Source organism: Platichthys flesus, chromosome 10 (genome assembly GCF_949316205.1).
Source record: "Platichthys flesus chromosome 10, fPlaFle2.1, whole genome shotgun sequence".
In the NCBI taxonomy this organism is placed as follows: Eukaryota; Metazoa; Chordata; class Actinopteri; order Pleuronectiformes; family Pleuronectidae; genus Platichthys; species Platichthys flesus.
The window spans coordinates 4,350,148-4,369,814 of record NC_084954.1 but is presented as its reverse complement, the minus strand read 5'-3'; the positions used below and the strand labels follow the sequence as shown (position 1 = coordinate 4,369,814).

Below are 19,667 nucleotides of genomic sequence, written 5' to 3'. Positions count from 1 at the left end.
ACTTTTATGTTGTCGTTGAATAAGTTATATAATGTAGGACTCAGACTATCTTTTGGTCACGACTAATGAGCATTTCTGGAAATATTTATTGAGATCAGGAGTGAATACACTTTGAAACTTTCCCTCGACTCCCCCTCGCCGTCACTTATCAGGAACAGCACCACTTTGTACTCGTTGTCTCTGGAGCTCTGGTGCTAAGGACGTCTTCCACACGTCCGTCTCGCCTCAGATTTTTGTACAAACGCCAAATTAATCTAAGGAGAAATTATTTGAAATCCTGTAAATCCTCAGAATTTTCACAAACTGTTTCTGCCTGTGGAACCACATGTTGAGAATATAATAAAGTAAAGAAATGTTCAACCAATCAAAAAAAAGAACTGGTGTCGACATCATAAAGTGCTTTAACTGTTTTCTTCCTTTCTTGTTTGGATTGTTTCTTTAACCTTTGATCACACAAGCTTAGACGTTAACTCACTATCAGCACCGTCTCCACAACTAAACCCTTGGAGGCTGGCATCACATTTGCAGGATCTTAAGGATCTGGTTCTCGGACAATCGAAGCCCTGCAGCTCCACTCTCCTGCTTCAACATTGGGTCATTACAATAAGAACCTGCTCTACAAATTGAGAAGCTGTCAGTTCAGGTCCAGCGTTAAATCCAGACGTGGGAGTGCCGTCTGCAGTCGGTCTGCTGTCGTCTGTTTGTCTTTGATTCCCGGCAGATCGCTGAGAAACAGAGACTCCAGATTCCTGTGAGGAGTTAATACTCGTTAGTGTTACAAAATAAGAGCGTACATGGAGCGGAAAAAATATTTTGACCCACTTGAGTTGGTGAAGGGCGATGACGCCCTTATCGGTCACGTTCCCACACGACACCACCTCCATCGTGTTCAAGCTCTCCTGCAGGTTCTCTATCGAGCTCAGCCTGTCCAGACACGCGTCCTCAATGTAGATGCACTTGTTGAACTTCATTTCCTCCACATGTTTCAAACCATCTAGAAAATTGAACACAGAAAAAACAAGGATCAGCATTTTCTGTACTCATTAAATATAAATGTGGAGAGCTGCAGTTGACACGGTCAGAGATGGTGAACTATCCGTGTCCGGTCACTGTAAAACATCCCGGCCGCTTGCATCACTTTTGCATAATCAGACTTGGAGCGATGCACTTTCACCCGTCTCTTTCGTTTCTGGTTAACTCAGAGTCGTTATCACTTTCAGGTCAACGGCCGAGATCAAGCTCAGGTTAAGCTTTAATATTTAATTTGACAGGAGGACTTTGATGGCAGGGTTTCTGCAGGTTTGAACAAGTTCAACCTAAGACCACAAAGAATTGAATTGAAGACATACAGTATGTCAGGTCACAGAATTACTCTCACTTCGGCTTAACTGGAGAGAGGGTGAAGTGGAGACTAATAGTCAAATGCAATATTATCTCTCAAACTACAGACCGAGACAGTGGGAATCCACAGTCTTTTCTCTAGACTCAGTTATCAGCTCCATGTTGGCCTGGTTTCTAGTTTTATTGCATAACTACAAGACACAGACTTTACAAACTACGCATTTCTCTTATAAAATACCAATTTTGAAGCTTGACAGAATTAGCATTAAGTTAACGCTAACAAGATTAAAATGATTGCAGTTAAGACCCCAGAGAAACTCTGTTGGTCTGACATCCCAACGGTATGTGATATATTCATGGTCCTCAGGGGATAATTCAAATAACTTTGGTTTAGCTGAATGCTACATGCTAATGTTACAGATCTGGGATTGGACAGGTCACGAGGACAAGATCATAACATTCTCCACTGACCCAGGTGATCAAAGCCTCTGTACATGATGCAGGATTCAGTCGCGTCGATGGCCTGGATCTTGTATCGGTCCAGGGCTCCAGTGGGAAGTCCGTTGTAGTCCTGATGCCACCGGTCGAACCCTTGGAACCTCACTTTGGCCCCACACCTCAGCAGCCACTCTGCTGCAGCTCGGTCAGGACCGATAGACTTGATCCTCTCATAGTCCACCCTGAGAGAAGAGCGACACACATTCAAAGAACAGTGGTACACGCTGCTGACAGTGCTGGGTCATGTCGGGCTGTTACTTGGAGGTAATGAGAGGATAGAGAAGAGGGTGAATACATATTAAGTCTACTTAGCAAACTGCCCACAAGGTCATCTGAGCCAAATATACTGAAAATATTTCAACATCTGTTTGTTTTTCTGTGTTTCACAAGTTATTTTGAGATTCTTTCTGCATGTTGGTTAAACTCAATAAGACCACAGGGAACTTCAGGTTCTGAAAACTTCTGAAAACAAACTCCTTGTTGACAATTCATAATATGATGCTCCAGTTTTGTTGACATCCTATTTTAATGTGTCAATTAAATGATATAATATTAATAATCTGTATTTGTAGACCACAAAAACTCCTGTATCTTTAACAGCACAATGATACAAAAACAAGTGAATTTCCTCAAAACATTGTGAAAGTAGGTGGTTTCATAAGGAGATTATTGGTTGCTGGATATACATATATATATATTTTTGTATACTTCTGATCAGCACTTTTGAGTTTCTTTAATTCACAAATGGCCCTGAATGCCTTCTGTGTATGACAGTGCCTTGTTGCGTCACTGTGCAGTTGCCACACTTGTCCAGTCAGTCTGCAGGTGAATGGAAGTTGTCTCACTTGTTGAAAACTGCATTGAGCCAACCCCAGAAGTATCTGTGGCTCCGCCCCCTCTGACTCACTGCAGCCTGCACCGCCTTCGATAAGAGCCTCATGTCTCAGAGCTGGAAAACACTGTCAAATAATAAGAAGAGTAAAAGTAAATCTTTATTCTATAACACTTAGCTCACAAAGCTCTGCACAGAATTACAAGCAAAATAACTCAAATAAAAGGTAATCAATTCATATAAATAAAGTTGTCTCTGTTCATTGAATATTTATATAGTCTGTATTTATTCAGTCTGTATACAACTAGTCTGTATTTATATAGTCTGTAGTTATAAAGTCTGCAATTATAGTCTATAGTTTCATATATAGTTTGAATTGATAAAATCTGTATTTGTATATTCTGTGTTTATATAGTTCATATCTATATAGTATGTATTTATATAGTCTGTAGTTGTATAGTCTGTAGTTATATAGTCTGTATTTGTATAGTCTGTAGTTATATAGACTGTATTTGTATAGTCTGTAGTTATAAAGTCTGTATTTGTTTAGTCTGTATTTATATAGTTCATATATATATAGTCTGTAGTTATATAGTCTGTATTTGTTTATTATGTGTTTGTATAGTTCATATATATATAGTCTGTAGTTATAAAGTCTGTATTTATATTCATATACAGAGAATCACACACACATTCACGCAGTGCACATATACGCAGCACTTTTTCCTATGAGGGGTTCAGTGTCTTGCCCAAGGACACTTCGTCATTCACACTGGCATCGAACCTCTCTGCCCGCTCAGCCACAGCCTCCACGTGTAATATCACCAGATGTCAAACCCCAGTCAGTAGAAACAGGTTAAAGCCCCTCACCTGTCCTCAAACACGTCCTCCTGTTTACATCTATGTTTATGTCCGGGAAGCTTCCACCGCTGTGCCCTTTGAACTCGTGTCGCACTCACCTTCCCGCTTTCCTATTGGCTGTACGCGCTGACGTAACACGTCGTGACGGCGGGGGAGGTGTGTGTGTATCGTGGGCGGGGCTTCGTCGACCCTTTGGCAGCTAACAGCAGCTACAGGAGGAAGAGGAGGAAGGAAACACGGAGCGGAGGAGGAAGTGAACGATGAAGAAAAGACTCTGAGGTGTTTTTCTCTGCTTTTTAAAAACCACCATGATCCGGATCCTGAGTCGAGCGGCTCCTCAGGCCGCGCTGCATCACGTGCTGAAGGCCACGAGCTGCAGACTGCACAGGTAAGAGGAGACAGGAGAGAGGTGACTGACAGGGGAGAGGGTGACTGACAGGAGGTGACTGACAGGTGAGAGGAGGCTCATGTGAGGAGATGACTTCGAGCCAACTTCTAACCCTGTCACTTCCTAAACTATCCAGAGCCAGGTTGTGTTGTGTGTATCTGTGTGTGTGTGTGTGTGTGTGTGCATGCTTTTTAACTGTAACTCCTCAGATCACATGCCTTCTACTTCATGTTTACTTCCCCTAGTTCATGGCTGCAACATGTGTTTCCCATCCGACCTGCAGGATCTAAGGGGCCAAGCAGGTTGTGTAACGGGGCCCCTTCCCCTTAGACCTGCCTCCTTCAAGAAAAAGTGAAAGTGAAATATATATATAGATGTTGTAACTTCTGTTTTTTGGGACACGACTTTTAACGTAATGTTGTATAGTTTGAAGAACCCATTTCTGTTTTCAGTTTTATTATTTATAATAAACTCTTTTATAGCTGAACAAAGTGTTCTTTGCCACGTATGACATGAACTCAAAAGCTAAGGACGCCGGGTGTTGCGTTTGACTCTATCCAGAACTTCTGCAGATGGACGACCTGTGATGTCTCCAGGAATGTAGTCCTCCTTGGGATTCACTGGCTCCTCCCCAGCGTGGAGTTGTTGCTTCTGCTCAAACTCTGGCTCTTATTTCCCAAAATGAAAACAAGATGTTGGCTGCTCCCCAGGCTCCCGCGCCTCCATGAGAGATTTAAAGAGCTTTTTCCCGTTTGGGACGTTTTGTTCCTCCAGCTTTATTATGTGAAATCCTGTGTTGGATACACTGGAACTCCAGAAGTGCTCCCACTGGATAGTAGTCTGTGGAAATTAGATTTACAGATGGGATTTACTCGTGAGAGACCTTGATGTTTTTCTAAAATCAACAACTCTTTTGATTCAAAGGTTTATTGTTTGCTCGGTCAATCCTCTACAGTTGGACGTTGAACCACTGACCCACATCCTGCTCCGCTCTCAACACATTCTGCAGCTCTGTGGAGACACTTGGTTTATCAGGAGCCGTCATGAATCTGACCCGCCTGTGACCTTGTGTGTCCGCCTGTCTTTCAGCACGTATGACGTTGCCGTGGTGGGCGGAGGCATCGTGGGCTTGGCCACAGCCCGAGAGCTCATTCTGCGACACCCGTCCCTCAGCTTCATCCTGGTGGAGAAAGAGAAGGAGCTCGGTGGGTGGAGGTTTGACAGTTGCTGTTGTTTTTGTGAAGGAAGTTACAAATTGTAGACCTTTTATGTTTTTTTTTGAGTGTTGGAATTATTTTCCTGTTGTTGTCCGACACTGTTCATCCACTGAACTCCATGAAACACTCTCAAAAGTGAAAGTCAGACATTTAACGTGATTTAAATGACTATTACAAATAACAAATATAAATCAAATACCTAATTTAACACAATACATCCCACTAATCTCATTTGTGAACACAATATAGTTTTGAAATTTGGTTTGAAGCCCTTGAAATGATGTCACCTGGGTGTAACTCCATATTTACTGTATAAACAAGAAGGTGGTGTCAATCTCCTTATGTGACTCTTTTACAAGGAAGCAAATGAAATCGTGAATCTATCAAATTAGCTATATTTTCTTCTTTTGAATTCTTCTGCTCCTCTGCCCTTCTCTTGCTCCTCACCAGCCGTGCACCAGAGCGGACACAACAGTGGAGTCATTCACAGCGGGATCTACTACACGCCGGGCTCGCTGAAGGCCCGTCTGTGTGTGCGAGGAGCCACTCTCGCCTACGAGTACTGCGACAAGAAAGGGCTGCCTTACCAGAGATGTGGGAAGGTCTGCTCTCTCTCAGAGATAACTCAGCTTGTTTACTTCTGATAAATCAGTGAAGGTGCTCCGCTGATGTGGAATAATAAGACTTTATCTGTGCATTGCATTACCACATTCAGGCAAACAAACATAGAATCTGAATTTTACACAAACAGATTCAGCACAAAAGAGAATGTTTGTTTGTTTGGTATTTTTTTAATTGACAGTTTAGAGAAAGCGAAGGTAAGACATGCAACTAGGTCCCCAGCTGCAGTTTTATGATATGCACTTTAACCATTTGGCAACGAGGCACCAACTGATTAGTAAGGATAAACAGATACTGAAAATAACTTTCATTTAGTATCGAGTAATGATCACGTGGCAGGAGTTTGAATTGAGTCTCACTGTGCAGCCCTACACACTTTGGAGTCATTTTCTTTTCCACGTCAGAGAAGGTCATTATGTTTTCGGGTTGTCCTTCTGTTCGTTCCTTGTGTCAAAGGTCAAGTTCTTCAAACGTTCACTTTAAATATGAACTGATTAGAGTTGGGTGGTCAAAGGTCAAGGTCAAGGTCAAGGTGGCTTCTTACATATCGTATCTCAAGTCTGCCTTTAGGGGATTTCTACAAATCTTGACCAGTTGTCACTTGGTCTCAAGGATTAATAGATTTAATTGTAGGGGTCAAAGGTCACGGCGACCTAATAAGAATCTGGATATTAAAAAAATGTAACTGCTCTGATTGTCGGAGGCTTTTATAACGGGTAATTTGTGAAGAGTTTTCAAATTCTCACTCAAAGCAGCCTCATTAGAACCTTGACTAAACAAAGTCCAGTCTGACATTTTCTTAATTATAAATGAAATCAGAAACCTTCAGATGCTGTATATAATATCTGTCATGTGGATTGCTGGACTGCATTGTGTCTATCTCAGTACTGATCCCTGTGTTTCTGCTCTGGCAGCTCATTGTGGCTGTGGATCAGGAGGAGATACCCCGCCTGAAAGCTCTGCATGAGCGTGGGATAAAGAACAACGTGCGAGACCTCAGTATGATCGACGGCAAGGCCATCCGAGAGCGAGAGCCTTACTGCAGGGTGAGACCTTTCAACGTGCTTCATTCACAGCAGAGAAAAGATATCAGGCTCACAGCGTGTCATCTGTTCAGGGCATCATGGCCTTGGATTCCCCCTACACCGGCATCGTGGACTGGAGAATGGTGGCTCTGCATTACGGCAAAGACTTTGAGGAGGCAGGCGGCACGGTGGTGACCGATTACGAAGTCAAAGACATTTCCATGGTCAAGGAGAGCTCAGCTGGAAGCACCGAAGGTAAAGACAGGTCCCATAGATTCACGTTTTAATTAAAAGAGACACTTTCTGCTCCATTGAAAAGGTTTGAAATGCTTTTTTAAATTCCATTCACAGGAATGAAGTATCCAATTGCAATCAAAGACAACAAGGTGAGACACATGCAGATAAAACCATCACAGTGTTTAGACTCTGTCCCGTTCCCTGCATCATTTGCACTGTACTGTCTCGTCAGGGTAAGGAGGTGCGGTGTCGTTACGTCCTGACCTGTGGGGGTCTGTACTCGGACCGCCTGTCACAGATCTCTGGCTGCAGTCGGGAGCCGCGGATCGTCCCCTTCAGGGGGGACTACCTGGTCCTGAAACCCGAGAAACACTACTTGGTCAAAGGGAACATCTACCCGGTAAGTCTGCTGAAGATCCGTCTGTCCACAGGTTCAAAACATTGTCAGTTGTGTAACCCACATAAATCGAATAAGTCTGGACTCTGGCGGCCCTATGTGGCAGAAATATATATATATATTTTTAACTCAGGCTGTAACCCTGCATAATTTTTCTTGATATATATATATATATATATATATATATATATATATATATATAGAGAGAGAGAGAGAATGAATGAAAGAGGGTTACAATGCTGTTCGTTTATTTGTTTTTCAATTCCAGCTCTCTCTTGAAATGTGGCGCCATATAAAAAGTGGGGACTTCCTCATATGTTTCTCTTGTTCACTTCAAGAATTTACATTTACAACCAATATAAGGATCTGAGAGGGACGCCTAAAATAACTTGGAGCAAAATAGTTGAATCTAAATATGTTCGGCCGCACTTCCCGAAACCAACTCAGCTATCAAAAGAAGTAATAAAATGGGGGGGGGGGGGTATTGCTATTTCTCAGCAAAGGGATCTGACAGAACAGGAAAAATTCACGCGCAAATATTTTGTTAAAAGAAAGAAAGATAGAGAGACTAAAAATGTTGGTAATTCCAGAGGAACTTTAATATAATAGACAATTAAGGACAAAAAAGACTTTAAATAAAATAAATATCTTGTCAAATAGTAGTAAAATTGAAAGCCTGAAGCTATGGGAGCTTCTATACTCTTAAACGATTGATACATGTTAAAAACATTCTCCTCCTTCTGTTAACAGGATCCAAATAATGAATGAAAACTTTTTTCCTTTAACTGTTGCGTCTTTATTTTGTCTTTATAAAACATATTTTCTTCCAGGTTCCTGATCCCCGATTCCCCTTCCTTGGAGTTCACTTCACCCCCCGGATGGATGGAAGTGTGTGGCTCGGGCCTAACGCGGTGCTCGCCTTCAAGAGGGAGGGTTACAAAGTGTACGACTTCAACGCCAAAGACTTTGTAGATGCACTCTCATTCAGGTAGGACGTGAAAATATAACTGTTCTCATTGTCCTCTTTGTGTTGTGGCTTGGAACTTTTTTTGAAAAGTATTTTGTTTCTAAAAATTATGATGATTTTAAATAACTCTGGAGTTTATTCACAAATTGCACAGTAACACAACAGTATTCAGATACTTGATTCACACTGAATATGTAGTAGTTTGTCTCTTTATGCTGCAGGGGCCTTCAGAAGCTGGTAATGAAGAACATATCGTATGGGATGGGAGAAATGTACAGAGGCGTTTTCATCGGTGCGCAGGTTAAAAAGCTGCAGAAGTACATTCCTGAAATCTCGCGGAGTGACGTGCTCAGGTACGTGATACAAGACGTCGTACAAATACCCGGAATACAGAGTCACTGTTACTAGCTTTTGGTTTTATGTAAAATGCTAATAATGAAGTAAATTATCAAAGTTGTACGACCATAAGCTTGAAACAGAAGTGGTTTGCTATTATTTTTTCGGAATGTTCGTCCTAATCTTTTGAACTCGATTTATCAGGACAATCTGAAGGGAATTTTACTACAGTTACAACAATTGCCAATAAAACCACCTGATTAGATTTTGAAGGTCAAGGTCAGGGTGACCTCATGAGACAAGTTTCACAGAAACGTCTAATTGGGTCAAATAAAGGGATAACACATTTATATCTAAAAGGTCAAAGATCAACGTTATAATAATTGCTGGCCTTTATTCAACACTATACCTCAGAAGCATTAATTGGACAATCTTCAACATTTAATTAAAAATTGTATAGGTGACATTTATCTGCTGCGTTGAAGACACATGCAAAGCTTGCATGTTTTAGAATCCATAGCTTCTTTGCAGCAACATCCATATTTGAAGAACTGTCGACTCTCTCACAGCCACAACGTTCAGTCGGGACCAGTTTCATCGGCCCAGCGTGTGAACACATAAAAAAAACCACTGCATCTGTTTCTCAGTCTCTCTCATTGACCTTGCTCTCTGTTACAGTAGACGCACAGCAGAGCAAGAACAACAAAGCTTAACAAAGTCAGGTGATTGTTGTTGCACCATGTGACCACGCTCTCTATCAGTCCTCTGTACTCCACTGTAAAAATAGTCTCTTAAGTGAAGGCGGCATGTTTCTCACTGGAAATGATTTACTGGAATAGAACATGTCAATATCCTGATAGCTTGCACCAGGAGATACATTCAATATCCTTTATTGAATTCCCTCACACTCTTAAAGACAGATAATATGTGAGTGTGGACAGACGTGGTTGTAAATTGTAGATTTTAGAGTAACTGAAGTATTACACTATTTAGGTAGCCATGGATCTTCTGGTTCACAGAACTACTTTAATGATTTTTATAAGAGACATTTAACTCTTGACTAACTTAACTAGAACAGTAGGAGCACACACCTCCTTGAGTTATTCTCTGAGAAGTTTGGAAAAACGCAGTATATCACAATGTTAGAGTAATTGAAAACAACGATCCTGGATCCATACCCTGATCCAGATTCCCACCAAATCTAGATGAGTTCTTATTTGGATCATGTCCCACTCCTCCACAAAACTTCATAGAACTTGGTTCAGTGGTTTTTGCATAATCCTGCTAAATAAGTTACAAACAAATGCAAACATAACGGTTTCTGAAACCCCCGGTTGTCTCCCTCTCCAGGGGTCCCGCAGGAGTCCGAGCTCAAGCCCTGGACCGGGACGGCAACCTCGTGGACGACTTCGTGTTCGATGGCGGCGTCGGGGACGTGGGCAGCCGGGTGCTCCACGTGCGAAACGCTCCCTCGCCAGCGGCCACCTCCTCCCTCGCCATTGGTGAGATGGTCGCAGACGAGGTGGAGGGCCGCTTCTCGCTGTAGAGGAGTCGGGTGGTCGCCAGGAGGAAAGCAGCAAAACAAAGAAATGCAAAGTGAAACCACAAATGTTTTATCAAACTGTCACTGCATCAGCAGCACCGTGAAGCTTTTTATAACGAGTTAAGCCTCAATTAAGGGGAGAGGGGGGGTGGATGGGACCTTACATATCTGTGACTTAATTACATTTTCAGACTGTTTTTTCTAAAGCTACTTCAGGTTGTATAATATATCTGTTCCACCACTTTTCACTTACAGTAAAATCTATTTTTCTCAACTACATTTCTGTCTGAGTTCCTATTAATAAAAGTTAAAAAAAAAATGTAAATACACAGACATGTTGAATTGAATGTGAACTAAACTTCTTAGGTCGGGAAATTACCACTTTTTGTCTGGTTGTGTTTCTCAACTGCGTTTATTATACAGTTTATATCTGTCGTTTGAATATTGAACTTCCTACAGTTAAATGAGCTTCAGTCCAAATCAGTTTTGAAACACTTTAAGGCAAACATAGTAAACTATACAGCACATAAAAACTTGTAATATTCACATTTTTTTAAAACGTAGATTTAAAATTATATTTATATTTTTTAAACGGTTTATCTCATTTTGGTATGTAACGTGCAATTTATGAAGAGATACAGTTTGTTTTATCAGGATAAAATAATCTACTTTAATCACATTATATGACGACAACCTGAGAAAACCTGTTTTTAACGTGTGTTTGAGGAGTTTGTGTCATATTATCAACCCGTTCACTTCCACTCTAATTTTTGTTTTTACAAAATATGTGTATTTTTTTTAAGCAAATGTACCAACGTTTGAGATTTGAGCAATAACATGTTTAATTAAAACTTTTTGAGCATGTTAAAGCCCTCAAAAAGCCAATTCTAGTAAGCGGGAGAAAAATAATAATAATTATAATAATAATAATCATTTCAATTTCAATAGGGCCTCCCACTGATTTCGGTGCTCGGGCCCTAAATATAAGCTTCATACCATCTTGTATATTGATCTAAGGTGCTTTGTTTTTACTATCAGAAACGATGTAGAGAGTTTTTGTGCAGACTCACACACACAAACAGTGAAAGGAAAACCACTGTGTGAAGTGTTCTCCAGATGTGTGTGGCCTGTTTGCTTCCAGCAGCTGTTCCACTGAGGCACTTGTACAGTTTGACCACACGGAGGCACAGTCGAAACAAAAACATGACGAATGAGCACAAAATGTGGACAAATGACATGTTGTTGTTTAAACCATTTATTCTTTTTGTTTGTGTCGGATAACTGCTACACAATAAAGTGTCTTCCTCAGCCCTGACGTGTGTGTGTGTTGCAGTGAGTGTGTCTCGTGTGTGTTTGTGTAAACACGCCTCAGCTGCATCAGGAGAGAGGATGAAAGGAAAATCTGTTTTTATTTGGGGTTTCTGCAGAAATCCGTGACGACGGCACAGAAAGTCCTGCCTTGTTTTTTTGTGTCGTCTAAATAAAATGTGAAATTACGCAGCGTGCGTGCCTGACAGCGGCCGACACACACACACATAGACAGACACACACACAGACAGACAGGCGGCGGAGGAGAGTTGCTGCGAACATCTTCCACTTCACACACACCGACAAACACCGAGAACTGCTCCGCACGCAGATGCGCCCCGGACCGGCCGCCGTCTCCTCCGGTGGGGATTCGCCTTGTCGTTGGGATTTAGCGCTCGATCGCCGCCCCGGAGAAGATGCCTGAATGCTGGGCGGACAGCGCTGGAGACCGTGTGCCTTGTGCGGAGCTCAAGGGTCCGTGTGCCACAACATAAAAAAAAAACTCGGGAGCGCAGCGAGGCCAGCGGCGGCGACAGCAGCCTGTAGCACCAGTTAGCCCCCGCGCGGCTACGACGCTAGCCCGCTAACGTTACAGGTGTTCGGCGCAGAAAAACCCCACCAGACGCGGCGTGTAGCTGCGGGGAACCGGCGGGAAGCTGCTCCCCGGTGTCGCGGCGTGCAAGAGAACTTAACGCCCCGGTTGTTGTGTCTCCGAACAAGCGGCGAGAACCGCACTTAGCGGCGTTGTTGTTAGCCGTTAGCTTGTGAGTTAGTCCCGTGTTTACAGCGGCGGGGCTCGCTAAGCTAGCAGCCCCGAGCTAGCGAGTGAACTTTACGGCTACATGTGCTTGTTTTCGTGTGCAGCTTGTGTCTCGCTGCGTATTGCGACTCGACCCGGGACCCGCAGCCTGTAGCGACCCTCGTCGTCGGTTTGGCTCTCGCGGTCCCGCCGTGCCTGCCCCCCGGACTGACCCACCCACCAGGACTATCTACCCGGGGGCCGATGCTGACAGTTCAGCCCGGATCACGGCCACGCCAGGAGCCGCTACAGCGATGCAGCCCCAGCAGATCTACGACTTCTCGAGTGACGAGAACAGTCACAAATGGAGAGGCCTGTTCGTGCAAGCTCTGCGAAAGGTAAACGCTGTTTTTCTGCTTCCAACAAACACCACAAAGTTTTTTATTACGATCCCACCAGACTCTTGCAAAAACACATTCACACGCTGCAGGATTCATTCGACCCCCCCCCCCAGTCCCATCTGCACCTAGATATAAAAAATACAGACTTTTGTTAAGTTAACTGGAGTTATGTGTATTTTATGGGGGGCTGGGGGGCAAAGCCTGCAGGGATTCCCCGGGGTTAACCAATAGCAACTGTCCCTGGAAAATCCAATTAATTGAAAGTACTTGGATGTGTTCTGGGTCACTAATCATCCCTCCAGTTGAAAACACTGTCCTCCCTCTCCTGTGACAGTTGACCTGTGTGCTGTGTGTTTACTCACCAAGTCTCCTCACTGCATCGAAGCACCCTACACACACACACACACACACACACAGTCTGTCACGGTTTGTTTAGAGAAGTCAATCAGTTCTAATCGGCTTCTTCAGAACCACGAGCCCTTGCTGGTATTTTCCATAGTTTTTTAGGGTAAACAGAAACATCCGGATAACCTCCAGAGTGTTGATGTTAAACTTATATTCTAATATTTGATCCCCCCCCCACCCCATTGCAGCAGAGAGGCACAACCAAACCCATCTGATATGTGCCAACCTCTTTTTTTTCCTTCCTCATTTGGTGTAACAGTAAAAATCAGCCTCATCCCGGCAGACACGGCCCACCAAGGCCTTCCAGCAGCTGCTTACATGTCAGCTTTCCCTCCCTTTTCTCCAGAAACGCAAAACATCGTTCTCACGAGTCCCATTGAAACTTTAATGACGGGACCCTAATGTCCTTGGTCAGCAGGATTGACCTGTATCGGTTCCTTTTTGACTCTCGCTTTGTCTTGCATCATCGTGGCTTCTCCCCGATCGCAGTCAACGACTTTATTTTCTGTTCTCTGTGTTGCTGTGCAAAGTGGAGATGGCACAGCTTCTGCAGGGGTTGCACGCTGTTTGGGGGATACTGTGCTTTGAGCATTAGGTAGGCACAAGGAACACTTCTGTGTCCTGTACATCTTTATCCAGCCTCCTTTCTAGTGGTCCCTTCTAACTAATAACCCAAGAACAACTTGAATTAACAGTTCACTTGTTACTTGACAAACAAATAGTTGGTTTCTGCTGTAGACAAATGTTAAAACTAGGGCCACAGCTTTCACCATCAAGTAATAGGACAATTATACCCCTGATTATTTGATAAATCTATAATAGATCACACCATATGTCAAAATATCCCTCTCTGAAAACCTAGGGTGATATAATCATGTTTTTATTTTTTCTCAACTAACTGGCTTAAGTGTACATCACAGAAGGCAAATAAAAACAAGTCCTCACAGCGGAGAAGCCTGAACTGGGGAATGTTTGGCATTTTACTTTCACAATTAATCAATTATCCAAATAGTTTGTTTAGCTCTTTTATTCTGTCAAGGCTCATGTAACCACCAGAGTCTGGAATACTTGTGTAATGAAGTCAGTACAGCAGGAACCTCCCAGCATGAGGTCTTTTTTTGGAAAGGGGTCTTGTTTTAAATACTGATATATTTGTGTTCTGAGAGATGAAAGTACTCCAGACCGAGTTTATGTCCACAGGAAGACACTTGCATATCTGTCCCTCAATTTAAACTTCGCTCTTACTTTTTTACTGTGTTTTGATTGAAGTACAACTACTCAAGCCTCTACTTTTCTTTTTTTTTACGCCAGATTGGTTATTGACTCATTAAATCTGTCCTTTCTTTTCACTGGCAGTGGTTTTTGGATCTAACATTAAAACAACCACAACTACCCTGGGAAGTTATTCAGCTGTGAATTATTCAGATTTTATTCAAATAGTTTGCGGGACCAAGCCCTGGATGTGTTATGACAGAGACTTGTCTGGCATTGTTGACGTTGGCTTTTAATACTTTAATTCAATTATCACTTAGTTCCCGCTGAGCAGCCCTGGAATTAGCCATATAGCAACATCATGTTTATAAATAACATGGCTGTCAGTTGCGTCAGTTGTCCGTAGCGCGGTAGAGATGGTGCGATGAATCAGGTGAAACTGAGCGAGCAGGTGGTGGGCCGCGGTGTCATTGTCTCAACTTGTTACACAACTGCCGGAGGGAAAGCCTGTCAGAGATTGACGCAAGAGAGGTTTGTTATGGTTTTGACAGACTGTGACTCGCTGTTTTTCACAGCTGTCCACTGGGAGGAGGAGGGGGGGGGGGTCCTTGTCAGAAGGAGTCGTGGTGGATGACTCCACCCCCGAGAGTGATTGAGATTGGGGTGAGGAGGATTAAAGAAGAGCTGTTGATAAGTAAACACACCTCAGAGGTCGGAGAAGAACTTTTATGATCAAACAGCTGAGAGAGCTGGGGAATAAAATGTCTCCTTCAGCTGCTGGTTGGTCACTTTAACAGATGCCTCATAAGTTAGATGGATAAGACTCAGCAGTTACAGCCTGTAATTACTGATCTTTCACTAACTTATTGCCAACAATTAAGCGGTGTAGTTAATTTATTAAGCGTATTATATGCCAAATATTTGTGTTTCAGGATTTGCTGATTTTCTTTGTCTTATAATATTGTAAATAGATTTGTATACGTAATAAAGAGAAGCCCAGATGCAAGATGGCAGGATCAGGTTCTGTGAAGCAGCTGATGCATGAAAAAGTCCCGGGTTACCTCTGAAACTCTGAAGCTGGGGACACCTCTTGCATCCCCCTACATCACCTCCCCTCATCTCTCCAGTGTTGCTGTCTAATAAAGGCAGAAAATGCATTAAAATGTAGCTTTTAACGTTTGCATGTTGTGGAAGAAGCCTGAACTTAACCTTTGTGGAACTACCCTGTAATGTCAAAAGTTGAAAGGTCAACTTTGATGCCAGAGTTCAAAGCATAAAGCTCAACTTTCCAGTCATGTGTAGTTGACGCACATCTGTTGACGCGTCTAGCATTTGTCTGCGTGTCCCGGCTATTCTAGATCTCTGCGGCTCGTGCCCGGTGCCATGCAAGAGCGTCATTTCGCCTCTGACACGACGCTGTTAATAATAACTGTGCATTCCCCGGGTCTGCCGTTACACTGGCATCGATGGAAGGACCAGAGCGTTGCTGGTTACAGTTTCATTCCATTGCCATGTTGAGCTGAGTTCACAGGGCTGCTGTGCTCCGTGAGACGCAGACGTTTAAAGCTGAGATTGGTCAGGTTACAAATGTGTGTGTGTGTGTGTCTGTGAGAGTGTGTTGCCTCTTTCATCCTCTGAACCTGAGGTAAATTCTGACAGGATGACTTCACCACAGGGCAAAACTCAAAGCTCAGTTTTTATTTTGGTCGGACGGTTTCCCTGCCACATTTATCCAGGCTAGACGTTGTTGTCACCTCAGAATCGGACACTGATTTATAATAAGATTCCTCTCCAGTGCTTTACTGTACGAGGCTCACTCAAACTATGTTAACATATACAACTGTGCCCAGTATTTATCCGAGAGTCTGCTGAGCTCACTGGGTTTATGACTCTCACTCGCACTCGCAGCCCAGTCTTGTTGTATACGAAACAAACTTTGGTTGTGTAGTGTGTGAGCAACTGACACATATACCAGCAGGACACAGCTGAGTTATCACGCTCTCTCCCTGGACACTTGTCTTGTGAACGTTGCTGTTATGTTCTCCACAGCCTGGTAGAGCTGAGATTCCATCTTCACTTTGGCTCATTTGGCGAGTTTTCTCTATGAATAGTTCAGTGTTCAGAAAGCATTTCTTAAAATGACAAAAATCCACTTATATTGTGTAATTCAGTCACAAGTTTCAACAGTTAAAAATAGAAGGCAACTCCCAGGAGGCAGAACTACAGACGACATAAGGTCACTTTTTAAATGAAATGGGGAAGAGGCCGGAAATACTGATTTCAGTATGATCTGCTGTCTCTTCCAATAATGCTGACATTAGCAGAAACCGGTTTCTACAAAGGTCATTCAAGTTTATTCTGGTCGTCAGTGTATTTTTTTAGTTTCCTAATCTTTCACATCTTCGAGCTGTCATCAAGATGAATGAAGAAAACTTGGCTTTAAGAAAGTGTCTGACCCAGTGACCTTTGACCTTCAGCTACTCCGCGTTTTCTGTTTTATACACTTAAAGAAGTTTCATTTGACACAGTCACACTAACTATTTTTGTGTGTAGAAAATGTATTTTAAGATATTTTTACCCTTTTGGGTAAACGTAGGACTAACTTTGCAGAGACCTCATTGTGGCAACTTTTAATAAAGTAGCATACAGCTATCACTTATTAGTTTTAACCCGTGAAATGTCAGGGTTTCTTAGGTTTTTTTTCCTGAGGTTATTGTAAATAAACAAAATCATTATTTTATGTCTAGGTCAAGGAATTTTTTGATGTTTTCTGACATTTTACAAATACAATATTTCATGTTTAGTATGGAGAAATAACCTGAAGATGAATCCATAGATATTTTGGTTTATTTTATCATGACAAGGGGTTTGTATGGAGGCTCATTAGGGACAAAGATTTACAACTCAAACAGTCTGGAGTTGGAGATAAAAGAAAAATTTAAAAAATCCTTGGATATATTTCTGTGGATAAAGTAAAGATTAAAAAAACACAAAATCGAGGAGTTGGCACCAGAACGTCGTCCTTTATCTTCCCTTTACTCAAAGAGGAGTAAAACGTTTCCGAGCGTTTGACACAAGCTGGACCCGGCTGATCTCTCCCAGCTCGTCATCAGTTTAATACCTTGTCTCTGCAGTGAGCCTCGTGTTGAATGGACAGGATGTTCCTTGTAACAGGTGGCACTTCCTGTGTGCACCAGCCCCAGGCCGTCCTTTGAGACGATTTATACACAGCTCCCCCTCACCATTCCCAGAGTATTGAATCAGGTCTGTGAGCCTCAGCTCGTCCTCAGCCGGGGTTCAGAGAGAGGATGGGTGGAGACTGGGGGTCACTGGGTCAGGTCAAGCCGAGGTCATGGCGAGGTCACATGCTGTCGACGGCACGCCAGTCAACTTTTGTCTTGATGATCTGAATGTGAAGTGGGCTCGCTTAATGTCAGGGGAGTGTGTGTGTGTGTGTGTGTGTGTGTGTTCCAGGCTGCGAATGTGTGTTTCCCTGTTGTGTGGATGTGTGTTTGTTTGTCATCAAGGGTTGAGCTCGGTGCATCTGTGTTTCTATTTCTGTGTCTAAATGATTAGGTTTGTTTATGTCTCTTTTTCTTTTGTGTGGGTGTGTGGGTGTGTGGGTGTGTGGGTGTGTGGGTGTGTGTGTGTGTGTCTGTGTGCACGCGCGCGCCTGTTGTCTCAGAGCCGATCTCTGCCCTATGGTTCCCCAGACAGTCTGGTTGTAATGGCAGATGATGTCATGGCATGAATCACAAACAGTGACACATGCTCAGGTTTAATAACAAGCCCCACCCCCACCTCACACACACACACACTATACACAACCACACACGCAGTCAAAGCCACATTACCCGCAACCTGAGCCTGATGCAGCCCCATATACACGGCCAGGAGAATAATCAATTGGATTAGAAATGTTAACCCTGTATTAACACTGTCCGGCCTCTATTATTACCTGCAACCTTGTCTGGTTCTTGTTTTTTTTAACCACCTACACACACAACAACAACAACCTGATTTGCTCACAGCTGAGACGTACATGCAACTTCTGATGAAACAGGATGCAAGCTTGGTAAAAAGCTGTGGGTGCAATGGTGACGTGTGTCTCTTTGTGTTTGTGGTGGGAAAACCTGCCCCTGCAACACATATGTATACATCCTTCAATGAAAGATGAATCTTCTATGGTTGATGAAAGCATTTGCATATATTTTTCACATTAATCTTCTCGTGACAATATTGTAAAAGCTTGTGTAATAAACATGACCTTTTCACAATGAATACAATCAATGACTTGTGTCTTAAACACAAAAGGACACCGGACCCTAAACAGTATTTTCATTCAGTCCTATATGGAAGGGGTCAGTGTTCGCTGGGTGTCCAGCATTTACCTTCATTTAGCTGTGATAGAAATGAAATGATTAGTTGATTAACTGAAAAGTCAATTGATCTGCAGGGGAACATTCAGAGAAAACTATTTTGCTGATCGAGTAATAGTTCTAGCAAAGTCAATCTCAGGTGTGAGGAATTGATGCTTTAAAAAAAAAGTGATTTATTTGTTGAGGTTCAACATTTGGCGATTTCGACCAATCGCCAAGAGCTCAGAGATAATTGCTGATTAAAATTCTGTTAATCAAACAATCAACTAATCATTTTACCTCAAATATAAAAATGTACTTAACAGATTTCGGTAAACAGCAGATTTGATTAGTGAACTAATGAATGAATTTTAAACGTTTGCTTTTGATTTGTTAATTCATGCCATATACAGTTGCAATCAGAAATATTCAACCCCCCAAAGATTTTAAGGATTTATCAATTAAAGTAGACAGAATCTTGTTCTTTGATCAAGATTCTGCTTCGGATGCCTTCTTTATGAGTTGAGTGATAAAGAAAATCAACACGGAAAATGCATGATGTAGTATTTGTGTGTAGCAGTATATTTTGTAAAGATAGCCATGTCACAATTATTCAACCCCTATATAAAATTGTTGTTTTTAAAGCTGTCTGACAGTTTTTTTTGTCCTAAAGTTGAGTTGAAACATTATTAAGCCTTTGGGAACTCTATACTGATCCTTCATTTGCTTCAGCTGTGATGCATATATAAACCCCACCTATGAAGGTATTCAAGGTGAGTTGCAATCATGGGAAAGACAAAGGAGCTTACACAAAAGCTGAGAGAGGAGATTATTTCATCACACCTGAAAGGCCTTGGGTAGAAGAAGAATTCCCCAAAAAATTATATTCCAAGAGACACAATTGGGAACATTATAAGGAAGTTTACAACTGATGGAGCAGCTTCAAACATGCCTGGCCGTGGAAGAAAGCCTAGCATTTCA

General features: G+C 42.5%; 3 protein-coding genes across 4 annotated transcripts in view; 2 read left to right on the top strand and 1 right to left on the bottom strand.

Moving 5' to 3' along the window:
- Window positions 1-66: 66 nt before the first annotated feature.
- On the bottom strand, window positions 67-3,645 carry dmac2l (distal membrane arm assembly component 2 like). The gene is made up of 5 exons (XM_062397333.1): window positions 3,542-3,645; window positions 2,685-2,798; window positions 1,813-2,021; window positions 823-994; window positions 67-749 (listed from the first exon to the last, which is right to left on the bottom strand). The coding sequence occupies exons 2-5, from the start codon at window positions 2,777-2,779 to the stop codon at window positions 635-637; spliced, it is 591 nt and encodes a 196-aa protein (XP_062253317.1). The 5' UTR covers window positions 2,780-2,798; window positions 3,542-3,645; the 3' UTR covers window positions 67-634.
- Window positions 3,646-3,717: 72 nt separating this feature from the next.
- On the top strand, window positions 3,718-10,535 carry l2hgdh (L-2-hydroxyglutarate dehydrogenase). Its single transcript, XM_062397331.1, has 10 exons — window positions 3,718-3,920; window positions 5,010-5,125; window positions 5,588-5,739; window positions 6,673-6,804; window positions 6,876-7,038; window positions 7,135-7,169; window positions 7,253-7,420; window positions 8,248-8,405; window positions 8,606-8,737; window positions 10,071-10,535. The coding sequence occupies exons 1-10, from the start codon at window positions 3,841-3,843 to the stop codon at window positions 10,264-10,266; spliced, it is 1,332 nt and encodes a 443-aa protein (XP_062253315.1). The 5' UTR covers window positions 3,718-3,840; the 3' UTR covers window positions 10,267-10,535.
- Window positions 10,536-11,726: 1,191 nt separating this feature from the next.
- sos2 (son of sevenless homolog 2 (Drosophila)) overlaps window positions 11,727-19,667 on the top strand; it is a 30,393-nt gene continuing 22,452 nt past the window's right edge. For both annotated transcript variants that reach the window (XM_062397330.1, XM_062397328.1), the window contains exon 1: window positions 11,727-12,708. In XM_062397330.1, the coding sequence (XP_062253314.1) occupies window positions 12,625-12,708 (84 nt within the window). In that variant the 5' untranslated portion in view covers window positions 11,727-12,624. The remainder of the gene's footprint in view (window positions 12,709-19,667) is intronic.

Bases quoted from the DNA above. Each gene is read 5' to 3' on its own strand.
- l2hgdh (XM_062397331.1), top strand. From the start codon at position 3,841: ATGATCCGGATCCTGAGTCGAGCGGCTCCTCAGGCCGCGCTGCATCAC. The intron at 3,921-5,009 runs GTAAGAGGAGAC...CCTGTCTTTCAG, and splicing joins ACGAGCTGCAGACTGCACAG to CACGTATGACGTTGCCGTGG. The intron at 5,740-6,672 runs GTCTGCTCTCTC...CTGCTCTGGCAG, and splicing joins CTTACCAGAGATGTGGGAAG to CTCATTGTGGCTGTGGATCA.
- dmac2l (XM_062397333.1), bottom strand. From the start codon at position 2,779: ATGAGGCTCTTATCGAAGGCGGTGCAGGCTGCAGTGAGTCAGAGGGGG. The intron at 995-1,812 runs GTCAGTGGAGAA...TCAATTTTCTAG, and splicing joins CAGAGGCTTTGATCACCTGG to ATGGTTTGAAACATGTGGAG. The intron at 750-822 runs GTGGGTCAAAAT...AACTCCTCACAG, and splicing joins ATCGCCCTTCACCAACTCAA to GAATCTGGAGTCTCTGTTTC.